At 46.6% G+C, this 27,994-nt stretch overlaps 2 protein-coding genes across 2 annotated transcripts in view; both read left to right on the top strand.

Annotated features, from left to right (window-relative positions):
• Window positions 1-8,643, top strand: part of UBXN7 (UBX domain protein 7) — a 71,095-nt gene extending 62,452 nt beyond the window's left edge. Inside the window, exon 11 of the mRNA XM_062209556.1 lies at window positions 30-8,643. Within this exon, the coding sequence (XP_062065540.1) occupies window positions 30-191 (162 nt within the window). The 3' untranslated portion in view covers window positions 192-8,643. The remainder of the gene's footprint in view (window positions 1-29) is intronic.
• A 13,087-nt stretch (window positions 8,644-21,730) lies between these two features.
• Window positions 21,731-26,531, top strand: TM4SF19 (transmembrane 4 L six family member 19). The gene is made up of 5 exons (XM_062177223.1): window positions 21,731-21,814; window positions 22,846-23,026; window positions 23,405-23,482; window positions 25,847-26,016; window positions 26,348-26,531. The coding sequence occupies exons 2-5, from the start codon at window positions 22,847-22,849 to the stop codon at window positions 26,529-26,531; spliced, it is 612 nt and encodes a 203-aa protein (XP_062033207.1). The 5' UTR covers window positions 21,731-21,814; window position 22,846.
• The last annotated feature ends 1,463 nt before the right edge of the window (window positions 26,532-27,994 follow it).

Raw genomic sequence — 27,994 nt, 5'->3', positions numbered from 1 at the left:
TAGCTTTGTCTTCCTTTTGTTTCTTGTAGGCTTTGGTGAAACACGTCCAGTCTAAAGGGTATCCAAATGAACGTTTTGAACTTCTTACCAACTTTCCTCGAAGGAAACTGTCTCACCTGGACTATGACATTACATTACAAGAGGCAGGCCTTTGTCCTCAAGAGACTGTCTTTGTGCAGGAAAGAAATTAACACCATGGCCTGACCTCTCTCAGCTTACCCCTTTTTCCCTTTGTCCTGTGAGATACCGTGTCACTAAGTATGCATTTTGGCTCATAGGACCAGAGAGCCAAAGCTGGGCAAGCAAGTCACCTGCCTTCTCTTTTATTTCTTGTTCTTTTCTATAATTAGTCTCTTCTCCCACTCCCCCATCCCCTTCTTTTTCTTGTTCCTTTTTTCTTTTTCACTCTTCGCTTCTAACCTAATCTGGTGACCAAACGGAAGTATAAGGATAAGACCTCTCCTAGTACTGGCAGCAGGATATGTGTGTTCCAATAAGTGGTCTCCTGCACAGCAGTTTTTCCGGGATCAAATGATAATGTCACTCCTCAGACCCTCTTTGGCAAAGGAATGGCTAGATTCAGCATAAGAACAACTCCCCTTTTTTCATTTTTAGTAGACAAGAAATTCTACAGCACATACTTTATTTGTTCTTCATGTAGGAAATATCGCTTAACAAATATCCAGGTTTTTGTGTACAAGATTTAAGATTGCTCATCATATTTAATTTTTTTCAAAGGATTCCTATCTTCCGGCTACAAGAATTATTTCCATGATATGTGTTATTGGCAGAATGAGTGCTAAATGTAGGGTGTGTAGCACGAGTGACTTTTAATGTCCCAGCCTGAGATGACCTTCTTCATTATAACTCTATTAGCTGAATCGATCCTGCTAGTCCTAGGGTGGAACCTTAGTGAGCATACTGTGGTGACTGTGGTAGGAAAATGCTTGCTGTTTTTGCCAGTACAGCAGGGTAGTTCTTTTGGCCCCTCCGTTGTCTGAGTCCACAGTGATCTGTGGGAAGGCGGTTCAGTAATCATGCAGTGCAGTGGCTTGTAATTGTAACCACTCTGGTTATCGATTGTCCTATGTGCTTAAGGCATACTTGTGTCTGTCCCAGGGGAAGAAGAAAAAGCATGCAGCTGAGAGTTGCTAACCATGTTCCTTTGGTTAGAAGTAATGGTTCATTTTTTTGCCCTTCATTGGAATAGTCTCTGAAAGGTTCTGGTTGACTGATTATGTTTAATTCCTCATGCTATTTCCTCTCAAAAGGTATCAGAAACAGAAAGCCTCTCTAAGGGGAAGACCTTTAAACTCAGCTCATACAATATTTAGTAAGGGGGTGGTGAGGAGTATCAGTCATCTTTCAGATGTTGTGGGTGTTTTTCTGCCAACAAAAGCCACGTTCACAATATAATTGATGGATACTTTCACAGTATTCACAAGAGGCCATCTTGAGTCCACACAGTACCATCATCAGTTTCGCTGTGTGCTCAGTTCGTAATTTGAGCTTTAAATAGATTCTTCTGAAGGGAGAGCAGTGATTCCGGTGACAAAATCAGAACTTTAATTTGTTAAAAACTATAGGCTGGAATTGGAAATGTTTTGTCAGTTGGAGGTTGAGATTGGTTCTTCTACCTGAGGAGCATGACTTGCTGTTGCTTGGAGACCTTTAAACTCCCATCCACTTTAATTAAGATCACTCTCTGGCAAGTAGGGAATAAAAAAAAAAAACTGTTCATTGTAGTATACAATTATAGGATGTGGTTCTAATGGTTGCATTTTGAGGAACCCTCTCTAAAGAATGAGTTGTACATCTCCTCAGAAAATCATGGAAAATTCTGTTTTATTCTTCAGTGAGTCCTTTTGAATTAATGTTCTTACATTTTTTCTAAGTCTGTGTAAGTGCTTATGTATAAGTATATAATTGTATAAATATTTATAAATATATTTATATAATTACAATTTCATTTATATGTTGAGTCAAAGTTCTCTCTTTAGATTGATGACTGAATAATACCCTTTTGATTTTTTTTCATAAGCTCCGAAGGCTTATCTAGCAGCTTCTGAGTGGTTGAGGAAACATGGTTGTCATGTTACTTCCTCAGTGTGTGTCTGAATTTAGATCACATCCTTGTTATCTGAAGAATAGAGCTATGTATGATGAAAGGTGCACTGGAGGGTAAAAAACCTACTGGTAGTCGACAAGGTCAGCCATCCAAGTCAGGGAGGCACAGGGTAAGAGTAAGGGTGTGGTCAGCGTTGTGCTTTTGAGGGCACCCATCTCCACTGCAGCGAGTTGCAGCTAAAGCCCAAGCTGGTAAAAAATGTGAAGTCAAGAATTGTCCCTCTGGGACCGTTTGATTCTCTCTAACCTACTAGCTTCTCTTTCTAAAACATGCCCAGAGAACCTGAGACAACATGCTGGTTGACACAAGGATGCAGTTCTTTTCCACTCGTTCCCAGCAGTGGTGTATCCATTTAGGAGAAGCCTAAGTAGCTTTTGCAGCTTGGTTTATTGTGAGATGACCAAGCCTATATAAAATGATTTAAAGAAGGAACAGTGCCTGGCACATTCATCCAGCTTACATACCACTGAGGTATTTAGAATACAAGATGTAGAGGGTTTGCTTTTATTTTGACGTAGGAGTGTAATTATCTTGGGTTGGTGAACCCCTCAGGCAGAGGCTGTTGGTTGTACTTGGGGAAGAGTAATAAGGAACATGGCCTTGCTCAAGACCTTCATCCACTCAAGGAGCAAACTCCTTCCAGTTTGCTTTACTCCTGGTAGTTCCTTTGCTCTTGGGTGGAGAGGTGTTACTGAATAGATTGAATGGGGTCAGTAAGACTGGGTAAATTCATTCCTTGTAGGTGTTGGAAACAGCTTGAAAAGGGTTTAAAATGTAGGGGGGTGATGAACAAGATAGACTTGGAGAGTGACAGGAGGAAATACAGGGAGGTGGAAGGAAAACTAATGAACAAAAACAGGAATACTTTTTAAAAATTTGATTTAGGGAGGAATTGGAGAAAGAACCGTGCCAAATGAAGAATGGGGAAGTCGTTCTGAGTAACTCGTATGTGCTAGGTCCTTTCTATGTGCTTTCTCCTTTAATCTTCCTAGGATTCCTACAAGTAGTTTATTTTCCCCATATTATAGCTAAGGGGAAACAATGTGAAGTTGAGAGGACTTGTTTCGATGGCATAGCTAGGAAGCGGCAGGTCACAGTTGGAATCCAGAGTCCATGCTCTCCACTCCCTTGCTGTGTTCCCCCACAGCAGGAGAATGAGTTTGCCCAAAAGATTCTCATCCCATTGTTTGGACTTGTAAATTATCTTTGCTTTTATTTTTTAAAGCTAGGGGCAGTAGTTGAGATAAACCTGTGGGATTTGCAGTATGCCTGTAAATTCTTATTTATGCCATTATTTAGAGAAGCAGATTATTGCTTTTAAAAATGATGCACTGATGAAAATGTGAAAGGAAAATAACTGTGTGACATTATTTGCTAAGAATAAGGGAAACAATAAAAAAATTTACCTTTTTAAAGCATTTTTCAGAAAAGATAAAATTATCTTTTCTGTGTTCCATCCATATCATATTATTGAACTATGTGTATTTTAAAAATCTTCCATGAAATTCTTTTTCCTTGACTCTGTAAGTCAACAACTATTGATTGACTTCATAGTCAAAGTTGAAAATTTTTGAAATATAAGATCTGATTCCTGCCTGTTTTTCAGCCAGTTAGGGAGACACAACGCTTGTGATAATTGGAGAACATGTAAATGTTCTTTCTGGGGTCGAACTGTAATGACAAAATAAATTTTGGAAGGGAAATTGTAGCTAGGGAAGTCTCATGAAGAAATGAGGCTGAAAAGTGGCAAACACTGTAGCTCAAACTTTATGATTTACCTGTATTCTTTAACTTCACCTTTTAGAACTACTACATTTAGGGCACAAAATTCATCAATAGAGCATAACCAGGACCCAAGTAGTAAAAGATTTTTGGCCCCACCCCACATTAAAGATTGCTAGCTAGCGATCTTTGGACACTCAGTAAAAATGCCAGAAGGAGCCCATAGGAACTGAAAAAAGAAGGAGAAGCTTGATTTCTCTATCCGGCACATGCTGAGGGTATAGCACATTGTATGTGCTATGCAGAAAGGCCACTCTGCAGATTTAAGTGTGGTTAGGGAGCAGTTCTGCTACTAATTAATTTTCATCTTAGCAAGTCTTGTTCTTCTGAGTGTTGAATTCTTTGTGTGAAAAGCAAGAGAATTGGGTCAGATTAATAGTTCCTGGTCTTTTCAAGTAAAAGGGCTTGTAATTTTAAAATGTGAGGATGGATATTTAATATAGCCAATTGCGTGGATAGAGAATGTAAATGTGCACATGGAGGTGCAGAGTCCTTGCAGAAATTAGGAACTCAGATTATAGAGCACTGAATTAAGTTGTCTCTGAAGTCGTTTTCCACTCCAAGACTTGGTGCTTCTGGTTTTTCCCCTTATTATGTATTATTCCTAGAATAATTAAAAGAGAACTTACTGATCAGTTTATTTTTCTTTCTTCCTTTTCTTTTTTTCTGTGTCCAGATATCATTTTTCCTTCCTTCCTTCCTTCCTTCCTTCCTTCCTTCCTTCTTTCCTTCTTTCCTTCTTTCCTTCTTTCCTTTCCTTCTTTCTCTTACTCTCTCTTTTTGTAACTTCTTCCCACCTGCTCAACTCTTTTATTTTCTTTTTTTTTTTTTAAGATTTATTTTTTTATTTATTTGAAAGACAGAGAGAGAGAGGTAGAGACAGAGAGAGAGGTCTTCTGTCTGCTGGTTCACTCCCCAGATGGCCGCAACAGCTGGAGCTGCACCGATCCGAAGCCAGGAGCTTCTTCTGGGTCTCCCACGCAGATGCAGCGGCCCAAGGACTTGGGCCATCTTCCACTGCTTTCCCAGGCCATAGCAGAGAGCTGGATCAGAAGTGGAGCAGCCAGGTCTCGAACCGGTGCCCGTATGGGATGCCAGCACTTCAGGCCAGGGCATTAACCTGCTGCGCCACAGCACTGGCCCCATCTCTCTCTCTTTCTCTTTCTTTCCCTTCCTTCCTTCCTGCCTTCCTTTCTTTTTCTTTCTGTTTCTTTTCCTCTCTTTCTTTCTGTGTCCAGGTATCGTTTGCCCAAGACCTTGATCTAACCTCACTGGGATGACTGAAATCTCCAAAAGGGAGAGTTGTTATAGTGACAGATTTAGTAATGATCTTCTAAACAGTTCATTAATTTTTAAAACTGCCTAGTCTGTGTTGAGTATGACTAAAATGTAATTAATGAGAATTAAATATGTCACATACTGGAGTTAAATTTTATTTTACTTGTTTAAAGTACTTTACTGGCTGAGCAACTTATGTATACTTTAGAATTCACTCTTGGATGTGGTAGAAACAACTTTTCAACATCCCATTAGGCTGACTTTTAAAAATATTTCTTATCCATGGAGTGTACTTTGACTGTGTCATTCCCCCACTTCCACTCTATTTTTGACTTTCATTTAACTGTGTAATAGTAAATCATGGATGCAGGTTGATGAATAAGAATGTCTTGTATGAAACTAAGAAGTAATGAGGATGGGAAAAACCAACCCTTCTGATGAACATGGCAATTTTCCAGCTACATGAGCCTTGATGAGTAGGCTGAAGACAGCTGTGTACTGTGAATATTCAGCTTGCGTGGGCTGAGCATTTCAGTCATTGTGTTGAACTTAGTATTGCACAGGGGGCAATGATATTCTTGAAAATGGAAAATGACAGCGAATACTACGCCAGGATATTGATTTCTCCTGTTACATATAGAGTTGGCATCTCAATGATAATTATTTGGTTTTTGACTCACCTATATGTCAGTCCTGTAATAGAGAACTTAGAATCAAGAAAAGTTTTGTTTTTCAGGAGAGAATATGATGGTATTGGTGGTTTTCCTATGAAATGAACTTCTGTGATTAGATCAGATGAGATCTTTAATTGGAAAATCTTTTAATTCTACTTTCTCTTTGACTTCTCCATTCTCTATTCTTGAGTTTTAATATTCATTCTCTGAACATGAGTCATGATTTTTAATGTAATTGTTTAAGAAATTCCATTGCTAAGTCTTAATATATAACCTTTCTCACTTCTTGTTAAATCGGTATATAAGAGAGGAATTTGAGGCAAACACATCCTTTTTGTAGTTCATTTTCTCTCTACTTATGGAGGACTCTTACTCCAAGATGGTTATTCCAGTAATTATCTCTGTGACACCCCTCTCCCCTTTTGTGGCCTGCAGATTGTGTTGCTTAGAATCATAGCCATCCTCAAAAACATGATGATTTTTGGTATACACCTTTCTTTCCTTTGATATCAAAGTAAAGTTAGATAACCCAATATGAACTAGTTTGAGTACACAAAATTTAACATTAAGAAAACAAAATTTAGCATTTATATAATGAGGTATTTTAAAAAGATAATCAGATTTACTGGTAGGATTAGAGATGGAAATGGTAGTATTTTGCCTGAGAACAATCACATAATTGTAAGTATGGGAAGTTAACCTTGTTATACTTGATCTGGTGGCAACAAATACTTCAAATATTTGTTGTCTGTTTAATGGTATCTGCTCTATAGAGATCAGAATGCCCAAAGACTTTATATGCCTTATGAGGTCACTTAGGTTTCCAAATGAGAAAAATTGTCGAGCTAAGCTGGGTTGAGCATAAGTAATATTTTATCTCCATTTAAAAAAAGTTAATCTAATTGGGCTACCAGGAATTACTATTTATTAGACATGGAAAAGACAATGGGCACCATTTCAAATCATGTGATAACTTCAGACCTGGAATTGAATTCTCCCTTCCTTAAAATCTTTTCTGTTGGCTTTTCCATCGTCTCAGTATGAAAACCTTCACTGATCAAGGCGAGGTTCTTGATCTGGAACCGTTCCGTGCTGCTTGTTCCTCTCTCACAGTGTCTGGCTTTACAGCATGTGTCACTGGGATCCATGTCACTGGAACGCTGAGACTCAGTTGCATACCTTGCTGTTTTCAGGAAAATGGTTTTATAATAGTATGCTTTTCTCAAAGCATCTTATTCTTAATATGGAAAATACCAGTAAATTAATGGATTCAGAATATAAATAGGTTTATGACACTAATCATATGCTCATAATAACTGTTTGATAACTTATTGCCCTGTAAGTTAAGCCTCCCATTGCCACCAGAAAAATCCTGTTTTACCTGCTAATTAGAGTGAAAGCAGTATGTGACCTCTACTTTTTAGCTAGTTAGTAACAAGCTTCTAGTAGGGGCTGTTTATCTTACCTCTCTGGGGATATGGGCCTGGTTCCTTTCCTCAGTTTGTCCCACATTTTGGAAAGGCTATATAAGACACTTGCTGGGAAGTAGAGACTAAAACTGTGAGATAATCCTCTAGTCTTGGATAGAAATGAGTCCCACTTGATGCTAAAGTGATGCTTAGACTTTGAGGGGCTTCCATCCAAGCATCGACATGGTACTGTTGGACACAATTGTCTTCACTCCTCTAAGAATCTTTTTTTTTTCTCCCCCAGAACAGTTTTCCTTTTGATTATTAACGACTTCTAAGCATCTGATGTCTTCCCCCCACCCCCTTAAGGAAATCCTCCTCTTTCGTGTGGTATCGATTGTGTCATGGGAACTTTCAGGAGTGTTTGTGGGCTCTGTGCATGCTTTGTATGAGTTCCGTTTGAACATTGTGTTTTGAATCATCTGGGATGTACCAGCTCTGGCATGTCTTCACTGATTGTGTTTTTTAAACATTTTTCATGTCGTTTTCTAAACCTCACTTTCCATCTTGTTCAGAGAGATTAATCAAGGAATGAAATTTGTTTGGGGCTAGGGCTGAGGGTGGGTCGGGGACTTGAGTGACGTCAACTTGGGGTATATGCTTTAAAGTTTTTCTCAAGCAGTTCCAAACAGTATTTGGAGATTCCCTGGGAGGTTTGTGTACTCACCTTGACAAAGTGGTAGTCTTTCTGAGATTTGCATTCTTACTGCAGGACAAGCTCTAAATGTCATCTGTAGTGGAACTTTGTTACTCAATGCAAGAAGATAGTGGACAGAGACAGCGCTCCTATTGCAGTGTTTCTGGCAAGTCCTCCCTGAAAGGCACACAGAGTTCTCAGTTTCCTGGGCCTTGAGTCCCATGGTGCTAGGAGATAATCACTTGTTTCTGCAGCTCTTCCCCACTGTGGGAAGAAGGGGTAACTGGACCATCCACGAAATTTTTTGATCAAGACACACTAGAGACCCTCCTGTATATCCAGTAAATGATAATAAAGGTGCTAGGGAAAGCCTTAACTCTGAAGAGATGTGGAGGTGGTAGAAAACCTCTACTTGTAGGAGAAAGACATGCCCTTAGGTAAAGCAGAGCTGGAACTGCTGGCTAATACTCAATGGAACTTCCACTTGCTCTAAAACCAGGGAAATCTTAGATAACTGGGTGTGATATATCTATAGCTACACATAGTCTATAGGTAAATGCTTTTTAAATGAGGATCTTCCTCTCCATTGGTGATCCTCTGGTTTTGGCTGTACCAAATTGTGAATATTCTTGCTGTGTTGTACCCAGTTGCTTTATATTAATACTGCAACTTGAACTGGGGAGGGTGGGTGGGAGAACTGGGTGGGGGAGGGAGGGGAGTGGGACGATAAGTCTTTTGAAGACATCAGCTCACTGTGCTGAGAGAGGGACCAAACTCAAGGAAACCTCTGATCTATAAATTCAACTGCTGCATTTTTTTATAAATACATGTAAATGTCCTGTTGTAATATTTGATCTTGGAAATAAAAACAAAAACTTTTCAGTATTAGTTTTTGTTGTCTTTGTTTTCACAAGATAAGACTCTGGATATTACCTTCATTCGGGCAATTCAGATTCCAAAAGCTTGTTTCCATAGTCTCATGTGTAGGATATTTAGTATCTATTGACATGTTGAATTGTAGTCCCATTGCCAAGTATAACATTTGCTGACTTTGTTGTTGTTCTTAGTAGTATGTTGAACATTTATGTTGAGTACTGTGTAAATGTTTGTCAAATTATTATGAAAACATTGGGTTTGCTGGCCTTGTTAGGAAAAGTATAATTCTGTTTTGACATTTTTTTTTTTTTTAATTTTTGACAGGCAGAGTGGACAGTGAGAAAGAGAGACAGAGAGAAAGGTCTTCCTTTGCCGTTGGTTCACCCTCCAATGGCCACCGTGGCCGGCGCGCTGCGGCCAGCTCACCACGCTGATCCAAAGCCAGGAGCCAGGTGCTTCTCCTGGTCTCCCATGCGCGTGCAGGGCCCAGGCACTTGGGCCATCCTCCACTGCACTCCCTGGCCACAGCAGAGAGCTGGCCTGGAAGAGGGGCAACCGGGACAGAATCCAGCGCCCTGACCGGGACTAGAACCTGGTGTGCTGGCGCTGCTAGGCAGAGGATTAGCCTGTTGAGCCACAGCGCCAGCCCTGTTTTTGACATTCTCTGAGCAACTCAAGTGTCCCAAATTTCAGATCAGCAGTAATGACTAGTGACTGAGGTCTCAGCTTAATCAAGTGAAGGGACAGTAATTACTAAATGGAAGGAAAGCAAGGAGATAGGGCCGTATCGTGATGAATAGGGAGAATGCGATCACTGCCTGGCTCACTGTGCCGCTTCCTCGTGACTAGGTTGTACTCTAGGCAAGCATTCCTTGTCCCTAGGCTCTGTACCTTTACACGAAAAATAATATGATGTGAGTGAAAGAGCCCCTACCTATTAAGGGACTTATTTCTGGTCAGGAATACAGATAATAAACATGAAAGACTAAAAAGTACAGGTTTGATTCAAATATTATGGAAAAACGAGATTTATTGGAATAGAAAGTTGGGGGGTTGGGGCTGGCCGTGGCTTACTTGGTTAATCCTCTGCCTGCCACGCTGGCATCCCATATGGGCACTGGGTTCTAGTCCTGGTTGGTCCTCTTCCAGTCCAGCTCTCTGCTGTGGCCCAAGAGGGCAGTGGAGGATGGCCCAAGTGCTTGGGCCCTGCACCCCATGGGAGACCAGGAGGAAGCGCCTGGCTCCTGGCTTTGGATCGGCGCAGTGCCAGCCGTAGCAGCCATTTGGGGGGTGAACCAACAGAAGGAAGACCTTTCTCTCTGTCTCTCACTATATAATTCTATCTGTCAAAATAAAAAAGAGGCCGGCGCCGCGGCTCACTAGGCTAATCCTCCGCCTTGCGGCGCCGGCACACTGGGTTCTAGTCCCGGTGGGGGCACCGATCCTGTCCCGGTTGCCCCTCTTCCAGGCCAGCTCTCTGCTGTGGCCCGGGAGTGCAGTGGAGGATGGCCCAGGTCCTTGGGCCCTGCACCCCATGGGAGACCAGGAGAAGCACCTGGTTCCTGCCATCGGATCAGCGCGGTGCGCCGGCCGCAGCGCAACTACCGTGGCGGCCATTGGAGGGTGAACCAACGGCAAAAGGAAGACCTTTCTCTCTCTCTCTCTCTCACTGTCCACTCTGCCTGTCAAAAAAAAAAATAAATAAAAATAAAAATAAAAAATAAAAAAGAAGAAGGGGAGTTGACTTTTAGGCTGAGAACCTGAAGGTTGTAGGAGGAAAACTTGGAAGCACAACAAATGCCGAGGACAGGCAAGTGAGGGAGTTGACGTCTGGCATTTAGTGGGCAAAGGGAGTGGCATAAAACGAGTAGGATCGGGTTATAGAAGGCCTTATTAGGCCCTAGTCAGGAGCTCAGATACTGTTCTGAGTGTAGTGAAAAGTTGTTATGTGGGGGGTGGACTGGTCAAGATCAGAGCAGCTCCCCTGGATTAGAGGAGTGGTAGTGGATTGTATCAGAGATGCACTTTGAAGGTACACATTGAAAGACTGTTGAATATGGGGCGTGGAGGAGTGACTCAATTTCTGGTCACTGGGTAGGGTGTGGTATCTACTGAGGAGGGGAAGACAGGTGGATGGACAGTTTTGATGAGGGAGACATCTTTTAGATAGTATATCCTGCTGCAGAGCTAGTACAGAAAGTTGGACACATGAGTTGGAAGCTTGGTGGAGAGAGAGACTGCAGTTAGAGATTTGAGGAATCAGCATTTAGGTGGGGTTTAGTACTATGAGAAAGAATGATGTCACTTAGGAAAAGAGTTAAAATAGAACCTAGAGCCCAGCCTGGGGGATCACCCCAAGAAAGAGACAGTCAAGGAGCTGCACCAGTGAAAGAAACACGAGTGGGATGTCCGGGGTGCTAAGAAAGAATGTTCTAGAAGAATCAAGCCATTGTCAAATGCTGCCTGTGGGTCAAAGGACAATGAAATGTTCATGAGGTACATGAAGTCATTGGAGACCAAGAACGGTTTCAGTACAGTGTTGGAGAGAAGCCTACTTTGAGTGGGTTGAAGTTTGCTATTTTTATATTAATGGAAAAAAAAAAAAGACATCCAAGCTTCCTCTTTAGTGAACTGGCATAAACGGCAGTACTTTCAACATCCCTTCCGTTTATCCTTCCAATTAAGGAAATGGACTCTTGTCAGCTATGAGCTGAGGTTGGAGGCCACCAGAGGAAGCTGATTAGTCTGTCAGTCTTCCAGAGCAGACTGGGAAACAGCTGGCCCAGTGGCTGCACTGTGTCATCTTTTCCCTTTCCCTTCTGCCAGAGGATTCCATTTCCCCTACTTCCTCCATTCCTTGCTCAGATCCCACTTCCAGTCCCCACAGTGTTCCTCGGGACAGAACGTCTGTCTGCCCTGTTCTCTCAAGCCTTTGATGGGATTAAATTATTTTTTCCGCCGCAGACCCTATTCATACTTTGTGCCCTCGGACTCCCATTTGCTCCTCCCTAGAAATGTGACAACAAAGGCATAACTAGTAGCTGTCTTCAGTAGAGCCAAGTTCTAATGTGAACGCATCCATAACATGATCATATTTTAGTTCTTTGATGGCAGTGATCAGACTTCTGTTACCATGGGAAAGGGAAGAAATTTACTTAGTAACTTGATGTTTGCAAGGATAGAGTTTCCTAAAGAAGTGTTTAGGGGGCAGGTATTTCATGCAGCAGTTAAGTTACCACATGGGACACCTGTGTCCCATATCGGAGTGCCCAGGTTCAAGTCCTGGCTCTGCTTCCATTCTAGATCCCTGCTAATGTGCACCTGAGAGGCAGCAAGTGGTGACAAGTACTTGGGTCCCTGTCATTCATACAAGAGACCCAGGTGGAGCTCCTGGCTCCTGGCTTTGGCCTGACCCAAAGTGGGGAGTGAACTAGCAGATGGAAGATTAAAAAAAGAAAAAGAAAAAGAAAAAAAAGATTTATTTTACTTATTTGAAAGAGCCAGAGAGAGAGAGGTCTTCCATCCGATGGTTCACTCCCCAATTGGCTGCAACGGCCAGAGCTGCACCCATCTGAAGCCAGGAACCAGAAGCCTCCTCTGGGTCTCCCACCCGAGTGCAGGGGTCCAAGGACTTGGGCCATCTTCTGCTTTCCCAGGCCGTAGCAGAGAGCTGGATGGGAAGAAGAGCAGCCAGGACTCGAACCAGCGCCCATATAGGATGGCAGCGCTGCAGGCTGTAGCTTTAACCTGCTGCGCCACAGTGTCAGCCCTGGATGGAAGATCTTTGTCTCTCTCTGCCTTCAAATAAAATGAAAATAAACTTTAAAAAAAAGTGTCTTATTTGTAAAACTTACTGAGTTAATCAGCACAAATCTACCTAAAGAGCAAAGGCTTATATCTGCCATCACCACTGGTCCCAGAGTAACTTTGGTACTACAAGGGCTTAAAGCCAGATTCCAGAACTTTTGTTTCCCAAGCATCACTTTAATGACATCCATGTGAAAGTGTCAGCCATTAGAGAAGCTGTTGGGTTGGCAACCTGAGTGATAGCTGGCAATCAGCCATCTGCTTATTGCCTGAATACCAGCAGTTCAGACACTGCATATAAAATCCCTTTTGCTAAACTGAGATCCAAATATAGAGACAACTAACCCACTGTGGGCATTTTGCATCTTATTTAATTCCCAGAATAAACTTGTGAGGTGGGCATCATTTTGTAAATGAGAAATAGGCTCAGATGATGACCAAGTCTCAGTAACCTCCCCATGTCCACACAGCACAGCTGGGAGGTATGTAGAATAGGCACTGAGACCCATGACGAGGTGCCAAAGCACCACAGTACTGTCTCCAAGCAGAAATACATGGGTACAGCAACAAGCTCACAGAAAATGGAATTAATAGTTAATTTTGGTGCCAAAAAATCTGAAATTATGCATTTGAGGGGTCTTTAAACGTTTTGTGAAAAATGCATGTTATGAAAAAAAACTGGTTTTAAAATTTTCTTGCACCAAAATGAACTTAAATTCATTTATTTGAGAGCCAGAGACAGTAAAAAGAGCACCCATCAGATAGTTTACCCTCCAAATACCTGCAGCGGCTAGGATGGGCCAGGGCCAAACCCAGGAGCCAGTGACAATCTAGCTTTCCCATGTGGGTGACAGGAGCCCAGTTACTTGAGTCATCACCCCTGTCTCCCGGAGTCTGCATCACCAGGAAGCTGGAACTCAAGAACCAAAGCTGAAGTTGGGAATCACCCAGTATTCCAATGTGGGATGCAGGCTACATGCCTGCCCTGAGCTTGTCTTTTCATTTTTTTTTTTTTTCCCAGAAAAGGTTTGAAGTACTCTTGTATCTTAAGATAGTTGGCATCTGAGCTGGGAAAAGAGCATCTCAAGCATGAATATGTGGTGCCCTAGAGTCAGATGATGGGGGATCCTTTTCCCATCCTCCTCACTGTGAGCAGGTCGAAATCCTCTGAGCTCCAATCTTTATGTGCAAACTGACTAACCTGCCATTTCTTTCACTTGCTTCAGGTCTATTGGAAGGATCCAGTGAAATAATTTGTAAGTGTCTTTTAGAAACTGAATATAGGCCGGTGCAGTGCTTCAATAGGCTAATCCTCCGCCTGTGGCGCCGGCACCCCGGGTTCTAGTCCCGGTCAGGGCGCCGGATTCTGTCCCAGTTGCCCCTCTTCCAGGCCAGCTCTCTGCTGTAGCCCAGGAGTGCAGCGGAGGATGGCCCAAGTGCTTGGGCCCTGCACCCACATGGGAGACCAGGAGAAGCACCTGGCTCCTGGCTTTGGATCAGCACAGTGCGCAGTGCGCCCGCCGCAGAGGCCATTGGAGGATGAACCAACAGCAAAGGAAGACCTTTCTCTCTGTCTCTCTCTCTCTCACTGTCCACTCTGCCTATCAAAAAAAAAAAAAAAAACTGAATATAAATGTTTCTTTTTTTAAAAAAAAAAATATGTATTTGAAAGGCATAGTTAGAGAAACTTAGACGTCTTCCATCTGCTGGTTCATTCCCCAAATGGTCACAACAGCTGGGGCTGGGTTCGTCCAAAGCCAGGAGCCAGGAACTTCTTCAGGGTCTCCCACGTGGGTGCAGGGGCCCAAGCACTTGGGCCATCTCCTGCTGCTTTTCTCAGGCAATTAGCAGGGAGCTGGATCAGAAGTGGAGCCACTGGGACTCGAACCCTGCCCACTAAGGGATGCCAGCATTGCAGGCAGTGGCTTAAGCTGCTGCGCCACAGCATCTGCCTCTGAAAGAAGACTCTTCACAATGAAAATGGAAGCTGCGTACTTAATGAGCTTTTCCATGGCTGTTGACCAGATTTAGTTTGAAATACATATATGTACACATGCACATACACTGTAATTTCCAATTGTAATGGCCCCTTCTCATATATATGCAACAAGAGGTTTCTCAGCAATTTTTATTTCCATTATTAGAGGTAAAATCTGTGCTAACTTCATCCAGTGCATGAATGAATTCATTAAGGAATTTTTAAAAATTATTTTATTTTTAAAGTTGATGCATAAAAAGTTTAGATACTTACAGAGTTCTATGCAATGTTTCAATACATTGCATATAGGAGTCAGTGATGTGGTAGCCACGCTGGCTTCCCATATGGGCACCAGTTCGAGTCCCAGCTGGTCCACATCCAGTCCAGCTCCCTGCTAGTGAGTCTGAGAAAGCAGCAGAAGATAGCTCCAAGTGCTTGGGTCCTTGCATCCACATGGGAGACACAGAAGAAGCTCCTGGCTCCTGGCTTCGATCTGGCCCAGCCTGGGCCATTGCAACCATTTGGGCAATGAACCAGTGAATGGAAGATCGATCTCTCTGTCCATCTCTCTCTCCCTCTCTCCCTCTCCCCCTCTCTCCCTCTCTCCCTCTCCCCCTCTTTCTCTCTCCATATGGATACATACGTAGTGTGCAAATCAGGGTGCAGATATCTGTCTCCTCAATATTCATCATTTCTTTGTGGTGAAGTGTGTTTCTTGAAATACACAGTTCAATATCCTTATCTGTCGTCACTGCATCGTCCAACAGAATCAAGAATCAAGTGGTTTGGACTCGTGCCATGTTCCAAGCTCTCCGCTGGGTCCAGGGTGTACCCAGCAGGCAGAAGAGGAGACCGCCTGTGCCCTCAAGGCTGTCACGGTTAGGGGCTGAGAGGACATGAGGAACATGGGTGAGTCAAAATGCAGAGGGGACTGGGCAAAGTTTTCTTAAGGCATTGACTGTAAATACATAGATTGATAAGTAGAACTTGATGAAAATGAATCACGTTGCCCAATACATGGTTAAGAGAGGGAAAAGTCAGCATCAGCATTGATACTGCATGTGTGTAAGTTCTCCGTATCAAGGGGCTGACACTGGCATAGCAGGTAAACTGCTGCCTGCGTGCCAGCATCCCATATGGGCTCTGGTTCAAGTCCCAGCTGCTCCACTTCCAATCCAGCTCTCTGCTAAGGCCTGGGAAAGCAGTAGAAGATGGCGCAAGTCCTTGGGCCCTTGCACTCGCATGGGAGACCTGGATGGAGTTCCGGAAGAAGCTCCTGGCTCCTGGCTCCGGATTGGCACAGCTCTGGCTTTTGAGGCAATTGGGGAGTGAACCAGCGGATGGAAGACTGCTCTCTGCCTCTGCCTCTCTGTAACTTTGCCTTTCAAATAAAATAAATAAATCTTAAAAAAAAAAAATCCAAGAGGAGCAACTAGGGAGGGAAGAAGGGTTATTTGGGCTTACAGTGGCCTCAGTAGGCTGGCATCTGGCGGAGACTGGTGACGGTGGACACGTGCAGAGGGACCGGCACTTGAGCCAGCAAGCAGACAGGAAGCCAGGCTGGACTCAGCTTCGTTAAGCAGCCTTCTCATGAGAACTACCTTTCAAAGGCCAAGTCCCTAGTGACCTACAGACCCCCCACTGAGCCGACCACCACAGTTAAATCAAGTCTCCACCCCTAATCCACCACCTTAGTCCATTAACTGCCAACATGAGACTTCAGGGTTCAACTGTCTGCATGAGGCTGGGGAGCCAACTCTTGTTCAAGCCGTAGTAGTTTCACTCTTGGAGTTATAGTGAACTCCTACAAACCAGTAAGAAAAAGACAGCTAATTAAAAAAATATGGGCAACAGATGTGACTAGGAGCTTCTCCAAAGAGGATCTCCAAATGGTCAATAAGTATACAAAAAGGTGCTTACTCATCAAGAAAATGCAAGTTAAAACCACATGGAGATAAACCACCAAACCCTCACCACAGTGCCTAAAATTAAGAGTGCTTGGGAGGATGTGGAGAAACCGGAAGTTTCATATACTGCTGATGGGAGTGTGAATTGGCAGAATCCCTTCAGGAAACTGTGTGGCAATTTTTACCAAAATTATTCATCTACCCTATAACCCAGCAATCCTACCCTAGGTATAATTCCTAGAAAATTAGTGCATATTTCCTTCAGAATATGTAGGTAAGAGTATTCACAGAAGCTTTGTTTATAATAAACAAAATTGAAAATATTCTAAACGTCCATCAAGAGTAAATTGTAATAGAGTCATACAATGGAATAATATTCAATAGAAAAAAAAAACACGGCTGCACCTCGGCTCAATAGGCTAATCCTCCGCCTTGCGGCGCCGGCACCACAGGTTCTAGTCCCGGTCGGGGCGCCGGATTCTGTCCCGGTTGCTCCTCTTCCAGTCCAGCTCTCTGCTGTAGCCCGGGAGTGCAGCGGAGGATGGCCCAAGTGCTTGGGCCCTGCACCCACATGGGAGACCAGGAGGAAGCACCTGGCTCCTGGCTTCGGAGCGGCCACTGCGGGGGTGAACCAATGGAAAAAGAAGACCTTTCTCTCTCTCTCTCTCTCTCTCTCTCACTGTCCACTCTGCCTGTCAAAAAAAAAAAAAAAGATTTTTTAAAAGATTTATTTTAGTGGGGCCGGTGCTATGGTGCAGCGAGTTAATGCCCTGGCCTGAAGCGCTAGCATCCCGTATGGGTGCTAGTTTGAGACCTGGCTGCTCCACTTCCAATCCAGCTCTCAGTTATGGCCTGGGAAAGCAGTGGAAGATGGCCCAAGTCCTTGGGCCCCTGCACCCACACGGGAGACCCAGAGGAGGCTCCTGGTTCCTGGCTTCAGATCGGCGCAGCTCCGGCTGTTGGCGGCCAATTGGGGAGTGAACCAGCGGATGGAAGACCTCTCTCTCTCTCTCTCTCTCTCTCTCTGCCTCTCCTCTCCTGTCCTCTGTGTAACTGACTTCAGATTGGCTCAGCTCTTGCCTTTGCAGCCTTTTGGGGAGTGAACCAGCAGATGGAAGATTCTCTCTCTCTCTCTCTGAATAAGCTAGACCGCTACACATCCAGCCGGACCGTGGCAGCGCAAGGCGGGTGACAAGGACAGAGGCTGCACTGCGCGGGGTGAGGCAGCCGAGGCTGGGAGCCACGTGGCTGCGAGGAAGCACCGGGTGTGCTTTCAGGGCGCTCCCAGTGATTCACTGAGACCGCTTGGCTCCCGTTTCCTTCCTCCGAGTCACATGAAGATGAGCCCAGGGTGGGTCATCAGCAGGGAGCTGTCCAGGAGAGGAAGCTCCTTCCATGGAGGCCCGTGGGCAGTGGTGTGGGAGCGCACACTCACGCACGCACACGCGCACCGGCCTGGGTGACCTCTGCCTATATACCGAGCCTCCCTCCCCGGCTTCCGGAACAAACACCCTGAGCAGCCGGCCCTCAGGGGTCCTCGCTGGGCTGCCGGGCCTCGCCAGGCGCTGGTTCTCACATGCGGACGTTGGCTACCGGAGACAGGTGAGCTGCCATGAAGGGGTACCGGAGGAGGCGGGCAGGGAACAGCAGGGGCTGGCAGTGACCAGCGCAAATGTCCAAGCCCAGGCCCTGCCACCAAGCAGCTGCGTGACCGTGGGCAGGTCACCTCCACCATGGCACACAGCTAGCAGACCTGTCGCTGCCCAGTGTCCCGCGGCCAGGCAGGGTTCTACGTGGACAGCACTCCCTCCAGGTTTTACCGTGCCACGGCCGGCTCAGGTTAGGTGTCTCCTGGTGCGCCGCCCTCTGCTTGGCCCTCATCATGTTTGCTATCCTTGCTTTGTTGCGTTAGCGGCTTCCTCAGTAGGCTTTAAGTTCCTCAAGAAAAGGGACCGTATCTTTGCCACCACTGTGTCCCCAGCCCCAGGCGTCACTTCCTTAAGTCTGAGTGAAGAGGGAATGATAGGGAGGCCAGCTCAGCAGCCCGGGCTGTGAACAGACACACCGGGGCCTGGCAATCTTCCTGCCTCTGAGGTCGCCCCGCAGGCCTCTTGCTGCCCGCATGATGCGTGCGCCCAGCCAGGGTCTTGGGTTGGAAGGAGGACCTCCCCCACAGCCGGCTATTAGGGTTTTACCTTCTGCTGCTGCTGCTTTTTAGACACCAGGTTAGCCAAACTCTTTGCCAGTCTGTCTCAGAATGTTGAGATTTACAGAGGAAGTGGAACCCTTACTGAGCCACAGCCTCCCAGCCTGTGAGAGCAGCACCGGTCCGGTCCCGTGCCCTGCACTCCCTCGTGTGCGCTGCACTTACTCGTCCCGGTAGCCACACTCAAGATCTTGACCTTCTCTCTGTATGTCCATCAGTTTTAGTTTCTCTCCTAAGACTTTCCTGATAGAAACCTTTTCCATGGAAGAGATTGGCGGGATGGGGGTGGTGTATGGTTGGGGCTGATGTTGGTGCTCTGTGTCTGGACGGACGGTAGCCCTAGGAGCGGGAGCTGAAGGCACTGAGGTGTCCTGGATGACCACAATCCCTCCTGCCTTTTAATTTCCTTAATGGTGTCTTCTGAAGATTTTAGATTTTGAAGTAGTCCAACATATCTTTTGTAATATATATAATGGGGTTGTACCTTGTACCTTTTATTTATGAAATAACTGTAACCAAGAGTCCTAATTTTTTTCTCCTTTGTTTTCTTCTAGAAATTTTATTAATTTTAGATCTGTGGTCCATTTCAAACTAATGTTTTAATATGGGATAATGTAAGACATTAGTTGAGGTAATACATTTTGTATACCTATTGTTCCAGCATCATCTATCTGTTGAAGAGACTATTCTTTCCCTACTGAATTACCATCTTTTTGAAAAATCATTTATCATATGTATGTAGGTCTGTTTCTGGAATCTTTAGTTTGTTCTACAAATCTATATGTCTTTTTTTTTAAAAAAAAAGTTATTTTTTATTTGAAAGAGTTACACAGAGAGAGAAGGAGAGAGAGAGAGAGAGCGAGAGAGAGAGAGAGAGAGAGGTTTTCCATCCGCTGGTTCACTCCCCAACTGGCTGCAATGGCCAGAGCTGTGCTGATCCAAAGCCAGGAGCTTCTTCCAGGTCTCCCATGCAGGTACAGGGGCCCAAGGACTTGGGCCATCTTCTACTGCTTTCCCAGGCCACAGCAGAGAGCTGGATCAGAAGTGGAGCAGTCAGGACTCGAACTGGCACCCATATGGGATGCTGGCACTACAGGCAGCAGTTTTACCTGCTATGCCACAATGCCGGCCCCTATATGTACGTCTTTTTTTAAGTCATGACCTCACTGTCTTAATTAATGTAGTTTTATAGTAAGACTTGCTTTTTTTTAAAAAAAAATGTTTATTTGAAAGGCAGAGTCACAGAGAGAGAGGAAGGGGGGGCCCTTCCATCTGCTGGTTCACTCCCCAAATGGTCACAACAGCAAGGGCTGAGCCAGGCTGAAGCCAGGAGCCAGGAGCTTCCTCCAGATCTCCCACATGGGAGAAGGGGCCCAAGCATTAGCACCCTGGTGCTTTCCCAGGTGCATTAGGAGGGAGCTGGATGGGAAGCAGAACAGCAGGGACTCGAATCTGCGCCCATATAGGACATTAGCACTATCTGACTATGCCACAGCATACAGCAAGACTTGTAATCACATGGTGTAAGCCCTCCACATTCTTCTTTTAAAAAATTATTTTGGTCAATCTAGGTCTTTTGCATCTCCATATACATTTAGGTTCAGCCTGTCAGTTTCTACAACATAACCCTGCTAGGATTTTGACTAGTATTGTTTCGATCTATATGTCAATTTCAGATCTGACCTGTTAATGATATCGAGTCTTCTGACCCACAGACATGGTGTATCTCTCCATTTAGTGGGTCTTTAATTTTTCTTAGCAATGCTTTTAATTCTTAGTATACAGGTCTTACACATGTTTTGTTAAATTTATCCATAAGTATTTATATTTCATGCATTATAAATGTTATATATATTTTTAATTTGCTTGAGAGGCAGAGAGCTCCCGTCTATTGGTTTTCTCTCCAAATGCCCACAGTGGCCCAGACTTTGCCAGATGGAAGCTGGGAGCTGGGAACCCAGACAAGGTCTCCCAAGTGGCTGGAAGGAACCCAAGTCCTTGAGGCATCACCAGCAGCACCCATCATCCAGGCTGCAGTGGCGGGAAGGTGGAATCGGAATGCAAGCATCCGAAGCAGTGTCTTGACCACTGAGCCAAATGCCCACCTCCTAGATGTTCTCTTTCTAATTTTCAATGTGTCATTGCTTGCATAAAAGAATATAGAAAAAATGTATACTAACCTTTAATTCACGACCGTGTTAAACTCACCTAGTAGTTCTGGTATCTTTTTGATAGACTGCTTAGGATTTTGTACACATATGAGCAAATTGTCTGTGGATAATGAGTGTTACTGCCTTCATTTCTATCTGTATGACTTTTACTTCTCTTTATAGTCTCGTCACACTAGGAAGGACTTCTTGTGCAATGTTTAAAGATTTGTTTATTTACTGAATGGCAGAGTTACAGAGAAGCAGAGCCAGAAAGAGAGAGAGAGAGGTCTTCCATTCACTGGTTCACTCCGCAAATGGCCACAACAGCCAGAGCTGAGCCAATCTGAAGCCAGAAGCCTGGATCTTCTTCTGAATCTCCCACGCGGGTGCAGGGGCCCAAGGACTTGGGCCATCTTCTTCTTCTTCTTCTTCTTTTTTTTGACAGGCAGAGTGGATAGTGAGAGAGAGAGACAGAGAGAAAGGTCTTCCTTTTTGCCGTTGGTTCACCCTCCAATGGCCGCTGCAGCCGGTGCATCGTACTGATCTGAAGCCAGGAGCCAGGCGCTTCTCCCGGTCTCCCATGCGGGTGCAGGGCCCAAGCACTTGGGCCATCCTCCACTGCCTTCCCGGGCCATAGCAGAGAGCTGGCCTGGAAGAGGGGCAACCGGGATAGAATCCGGCGCCCCAACCGGGACTAGAACCCGGTGTACTGGCGCCGCAAGGTGGAGGATTAGCCTGTTAAGCCACGGTGCCAGCCTGGGCCATCTTCTACTGCTTCCCCAGGCCGTAGCAGAGAGCTGGATTGGAAGTGGAGCAACTGGGACTCAAACTGGTGCCCATATGGGATGCTGGCACTGCAGGAGGCAGCTTTACCTGCTATGCCACAGCGCCGGCCCCTCCTGTGTAATGTTTAATAGAAGTGGTAAGAGTGGACATCATGATGAAATCTGTAGAAAATTTTCTTCACTGAATAGAAATAATCATTGGTGCCGGCGCCGTGGCTCAATAGGCTAATCCTCCGCCTTGCGGCGCCGGCACACCGGGTTCTAGTCCCGGTCGTGGCACCGGATTCTGTCCCGGTTGCCCCTCTTCCAGGCCAGCTCTCTGCTGTGGCCCGGGAGTGCAGTGGAGGATGGCCCAGGTGCTTGGGCCCTGCACCCCATGGGAGACCAGGAGAAGCACCTGGCTCCTGGCTTTGGATCAGCACAGTGCGCCGGCCACAGCGGCCATTGGAGAGTGAACCAACGGCAAAGGAAGACCTTTCTCTCTGTCTCTCTCTCTTACTGTCCACTCTGCCTGTGAAAAAAAAAAATAATAATAATCATTGGTTGTAATTGAGGCTCCAATGATGTGGAATGTGTGTATGTGAGAGCTGGCAGAAGACTAAGCAATTCACTCCAGGTCACTGGGAAAGATTCATTAAAGGCAGGTTTGTTTGTTTTTTTTTTTTTAGATTTATTTTTTTGACAGGTAGAGTTACAGACAGTGAGAGAGAGAGAGACAGAGACAGAGAGAGAGAGAAAGGTCTTCCATTGGTTCATCCCCCAAATGGCCACCATGGCCGGTGCGCTGTGCCGATCCGAAGCCAGGAGCCAGGTGCTTCTTCCTGGTCTCCCATGCGGGTGCAGGGCCCAAGGACCTGGGCCATCTTCCACTGCCTTCCCGGGCCACAGCAGAGAGCTGGACTGGAGGAGGAGCAACCGGGACTAGAACCCGGCGCCTCCCCACTTGGAGGATTAGCCAAGTGAGCCATGGTGCCGGGCCCAAAAGGCAGTGTTTTTAAGCAAGCTCCTGGACTCTCCTTGGTCCGACTCTCAGAAGTGGCAATTTCTGAAGTGTGTTTTCCCCATCCTACCGTGTGCTTCTAGGGTTTCCCTCCCCCACCCAAACCCCAACCCTGACCCGCCATGACTTCCTTTCTGTGAGTTCCAGGGCACTGTCCTCTCCCTGCAGGATGGCCTGCACACGGACCTGCTCCCGCATCCTGGGACTGAGCCTCGGGTCTGCAGCCCTGTTTGCCGCTGGGGCCAACCTGGCTCTCCTCTTTCCGAACTGGGATGTGACCTACCTGCAGAGGGGCCTCATTGGCAGGCATGCCATGCTGGGCTCTGGGCTCTGGGGAGGAGGCCTCATGGTAAGTGTCTAGGGTTTCCTGGGTGTGAGTGCCGAAGTGGTCTCCAGGGGTGGGGCGGGGCATTGGTAGGCAGGGAGTGTTTGGATTCCTTTGTAAAAGCCTGTTCTCACAAGCTGATCTGGGGTCCCTAGAAGCTCCAAGGAGTGGGAAGACTTGTCAAGGGTTGCGGGGTTTTTAGCTTGGGAGTAGGTAGGCTGGGCGTGAACACGAGCATCCTGAGTCAGATTAGGCTCATCATGCAAAACTGGGTCCCAGAGGTCAAAGCCGACAGGACCATGGAGTTCAGCAAGTGTATTGCAACGGCCATGGGCAGCAGCTGGAAACAGGCACAAACACCGATTGCCCAGGGTCTTCTGAACAGTCTTCTCTTGTCTCCAGGTCTTCACGGCAGCTACCCTTATCTCCTCGATGGGCTGGAGGGCCGGCTGCTTCAGTAAGAGTGGGCCCTGTCGAAACGTAAGCACGGGACCCTACTCTGCTGACCCCTAGGGTGGCCCGCACAGCCTGCTGCTTTCCTGGCGGAGAGGGCGAGAGGCAGCTGCGGTCTCAAGGCCTGATGTCAGGCCCTGGCCGTGCCCTTCATGGCTCTCAGCTCTTGGACAAGTTGCTTTAACTTTTCCAGCCTCGTGTCTCATCTGTAAAATGGGAGATGATCGAGTCAAGGGAGTAAGTGCTGAGTGAACTGCAGGTGTCCATACACACGTAAGGAACAATGTAGACATGAGTTATGCCCACAGTAATCACGTGTCCCTGATAGAGAATTGCCTGGCTGTTTGGATGAGCATTTTCCTAGAGCTGGAAAGTTTCCCAGAGATCATGCAATCACTGATTCTGATCAACCCTTCCATTTCAGAGATAATGAAAGTGAGGCCCGGAATAAACTTGCACCTTATTAATTACAGCAGCATCTATATAAATTCAGTGTATGTGTGTGTGTGTGTGTGAGAGAGAGAGATTCATGTCAGTCTCAGACATGAAGCTGTAGCTTCCTTATGTGAACTCTACAGCCTGTTCTGATACCCACAGCTGACCTACCGAGAATCCCTCTGAGTCAGTTACATGTTGAAGGTTACTAGAAACACCCATGCATTTCACGGACGATCTGCTTTCTGTTGTGTCTGGGGTTCCCCTAGGAGGGGGGTTCTTCTACTTGAGTGTGCATCAGAATCCTCTGCAGTTTGCCGAAGCCCACGTGTCTGGGCCCCACCCCAGAGTTTCTGATTCAGGAGATCTGGGCTGAACGGGAAAACTTGCACTGAAACAAGTTCCCAGGGACCACGTTTTGAGAATGGCTGCCCCAGGCTCATGTCAGACTAAGTCACCCTGACTCTTTTAAGAGTTCAAGGTTGGCGCCGTGGCTCAATCCTCCGCCTTGCGGCGCCAGCACACTGGGTTCTAGTCCCGGTCGGGGCGCCGGATTCTGTCCCGGTTGCCCCTCTTCCAGGCCAGCTCTCTGCTATGGCCTGGAAAGGCAGTGGAGGATGGCCCAAGTGCTTGGGCCCTGCACCCCATGGGAGACCAGGATAAGCACCTGGCTCCTGCCTTGGGATCAGTGCGGTGCGCCGGCCGCAGCGGCCATTGGAGGGTGAACCAACAGCAAAAGGAAGACCTTTCTCTCTGTCTCTCTCTCTCTCTCACTGTCCACTCTGCCTGTCAAAAACAAAAACAAAAACAAAAACAAAAACAAAAACAACTCAAACTCAAGTCACAGCTTTCTCTGGTCCTTGCCACACTTCAGTCCAGCTTCGCATTAGTGGGGCCATGACCTGATAACTGTAGAAAAAGTTCTCTACAGGCTTTCTTCAAATTGTTAACATACATATTGCTTAGGAAGGAAGGAAAAGAAATCTAGTATCCTGAGAAAGAAGCCAGTGGCAAAGCGGGCTAAACACCTGCCAGGACACTCATTGTTGTTTTTGGGGAGGGAGCGGGCGGAGCGGAGCAGAGAATCATAAGCAAAGGCACTCTAGGCTGGATAAAGACAAGATGGAACTGGAGTCACTTCAGAGTTTGGCTGCAGTTTTTCTCTTTTTCCCTCCTTCTCCACTCCTGCCCCTCAACATCCTTCCATTGATTTTTTTAAGATGTATTTAAATGTAAGTCAGAATTACAGAGAGAGAAAGAAACACAGAGAGAGAACTATCTCCCATCTGCTGGTTCACTCCCCAAATGGCCACAACTGCCAGGGCTGGGCCAGGCCAAAGCCAGGAGCCAGGAGCTTCATCTGGGTCTCCCTACGCAGGTGCAGGGGCCCAAGGACTTGGACCATCCTCCACTGCTTTCCCAGGCGCATTGGCAGGGAGTTGGGTCTGAAGTGGAGCAGCTGGGACTCAAACCAGTGCCCATATGGGATGCTGGCACTGCATACAGTGGCAGCTTAACCTGTTGTGCCACAGTGCCGCCCCTCTGCCCCCGCCCTCGCCCATGTTTGATTTGAGAAGGAGAAGAATCAGGAATGGGAAGCTTAATATTTTAAAAACTGCTAAGAGAATCCGAGGTGGGCGTGTGACTGCCACGCTGAGCCTTTAACCCAGGGAGTGATGACTATGGGCTGTGTGCAGAGAGGTTTTCGCTGCCCTCCTGAGAAGCCCTGCAAATGTGTTGTGGTAGGGGGATCCAGGCCCAGAGCCATGGTTCCACTCTCTGGAGCCTTTCTCCTCTCTCTTTCCTGGCTGCACCCAGGACCTCCCTCCCCCCATCAGCCACCCAACCTGGGTCATGCTTTAAAGCAGGTGCCAATATCCCCCTGTTACAGAATGAGAGGAAACCCTCGCCCAGCTCGCCCCAGGCTCAGCTCGTTGCTTCCTCCTCCCTCTGCAGATGCTTGCTGCCCTGCTGTCGAGCGGCCTGGCTTTGCTTGGAGCCTCGGTTTGCTTTATCACTTCTGGAGTAGCCCTGAAGGACGGCCCATTTTGCATGTTCGATGTCTCGTCCCTCAATCAGACACAAGCTTGGACATATGGTTACCCTTTCAAAGACCTGCCTAACCGGTAAGTGGATGGACACTTGGATTTGCAGTCTTCTCTCTGTCTCTCTGTTTCTCTCACACACATGGAGGGGAGGGAGGAAGAGCGAGAGCAAGAGCGAGAGCAAGGGAGAGCAAGAGAGAGAGCACGAGAGAGAGCGAGAGAGAGAATGCACAATATGGTCACATATTCTAGCAACCTGCTCCTTAGATGCTCAAAAAAAAGGGGGGGGGGGGATTCAGTCCTATGAGCTGAGCTTGCAGAGGTCCCACCCAGCTTTCAAGTGAAGTTGAAGTTGCTTTCTTGTTTCCCTTGCTTATTCCCCAACCTCTGACCGCCTTGTTTCTGGGGACAGGAACTACCTGTATGACCGCTCGCTGTGGAGCTCCGTGTGCCTGGAGCCCTCTGAAGCTGTGGTTTGGCACGTGTCCTTCTTCTCCACCCTGCTGTGCGTCAGCCTCCTGCAGCTTCTCCTGGGGGTCGTTCACTTCATCAACAGCCTCCTGGGCCTCTTGTGCAGCCTCTGTGAGAAGCAATAGGTAAAGCTCCTGCCCCCGCCGTGGGTGTCTACCTCATGAGCAGCCTTGACCTCTCACAGCAAGGCGTGGACATGAACTGTGAACAAACTTCCCCTTCGGGGATTCCTGTAATCACAACAGTGGAGTGGAGTGATTGCAAAACTCTCAGATGATACACTAACGGGAGGTGGAATCTGCCATTATGGTTGTGTAGGAACTTACAGTGCCGAAAGGGTCCTGAGTGTGACGTCATTTCCACCACGTGACAACCCCAGGAAAATTGGCCACATGTTACAGATGGAGAAACTGCGGCTCCCAGAGGGCAACAGAGTTGCTACGCAAAAGCATACAGCTGGGTTAGGGTCAAGTTCATCAGTTGTTATGAACTGAATTGTGTTTTCCCAGGAAGTCATGGGTTAAAGCCCTAACCCCCAGTGTGACTCCACTTGGCGACAAGGCTGCCAGGGCGGTAATGAAGGTTCAGTGAAGTCATAAGAGGGCAACTGTGGTCCAATGGGATGGACATTCTTATGACAGGACGAAGACATCCGATCAGATGGCCATGAGCAGCCATCTGCAAGCCAAGGAACGAGACCTCAGTGGAAACCGAACCTGCTGGCACCTTGGTCTTCCAGTCCCTAGAACTGTGAAAAAAAAATTAGTTTCTACTGTCTAGGCCACTTAGTCCCTGGCATTGTGTTGTGGCAACCCTAGCTCACGAATGCACCAATGTTGTTTTCACAAGTGTCAGGTAGAATTCAACACACAGAATACACTGAGTCCCTACTATGTGCCTGGCCCTGCCGTGTACGTCGTGGCTGCAAAGGTGGCCAGAGTGGAGAGGTACCAGACACAGCCGAGGAAGTCTTGAAGTCCATGTCCAGTGTCCAGTAGACATTGCCTGTGTTTGTCTCACATCTCCCTGTTGGCTGATTTAGTTTCAGGGTCGTGGCTGGGACAGGCCTGATCCGTAAAAGCTCCCCTTGCAGGAAAAAGGACTGACACCTTCCCACAATTAGTGGAGAATTTAAGGACAATTTCTACCTAGTTGTAGATATGTGATACTTGCACATACGGACGCATGCACACTCACACACGGTAACCAGGTCCTCACTCTTCATGCCGACTCAGTCCCGCTTCCAAGGCTCAGCAGGACCCCCGGGTGAGGAGGGTTCATCCTCGGCACCAAGGCGATCCACAGTGGAGAGCTGACTTTTGCCTCCATCCTTTGAGGAATCTCAGACTGGTGTTACTGCAAAGCCCGATAGGGCTTCAAAGACTCTGCCTCAGAGAGGCCGCTTGTTCTCACCTGGGGAATCTGCACCTGTAGGGTGACTCTGCCTACAGCTGGCTGCTGGCACTTCTAGATCTTCAAGCACACAAGCTCAACAGTGGAAGTTGAGGGTTGGTGGGGTTCAGCCTGGCCTTTAAGGTGCTATCTGTCTGTCCCACATCAGAGCACACGGCTTTGATTCCGAGCTCTG

This window comes from Lepus europaeus, chromosome 2, assembly GCF_033115175.1.
Source record: "Lepus europaeus isolate LE1 chromosome 2, mLepTim1.pri, whole genome shotgun sequence".
NCBI classification, from domain to species: domain Eukaryota; kingdom Metazoa; phylum Chordata; class Mammalia; order Lagomorpha; family Leporidae; genus Lepus; species Lepus europaeus.
The sequence above is the reverse complement of the archived record's forward strand: the minus strand, read 5'-3'. Positions and strand labels throughout refer to the sequence as shown.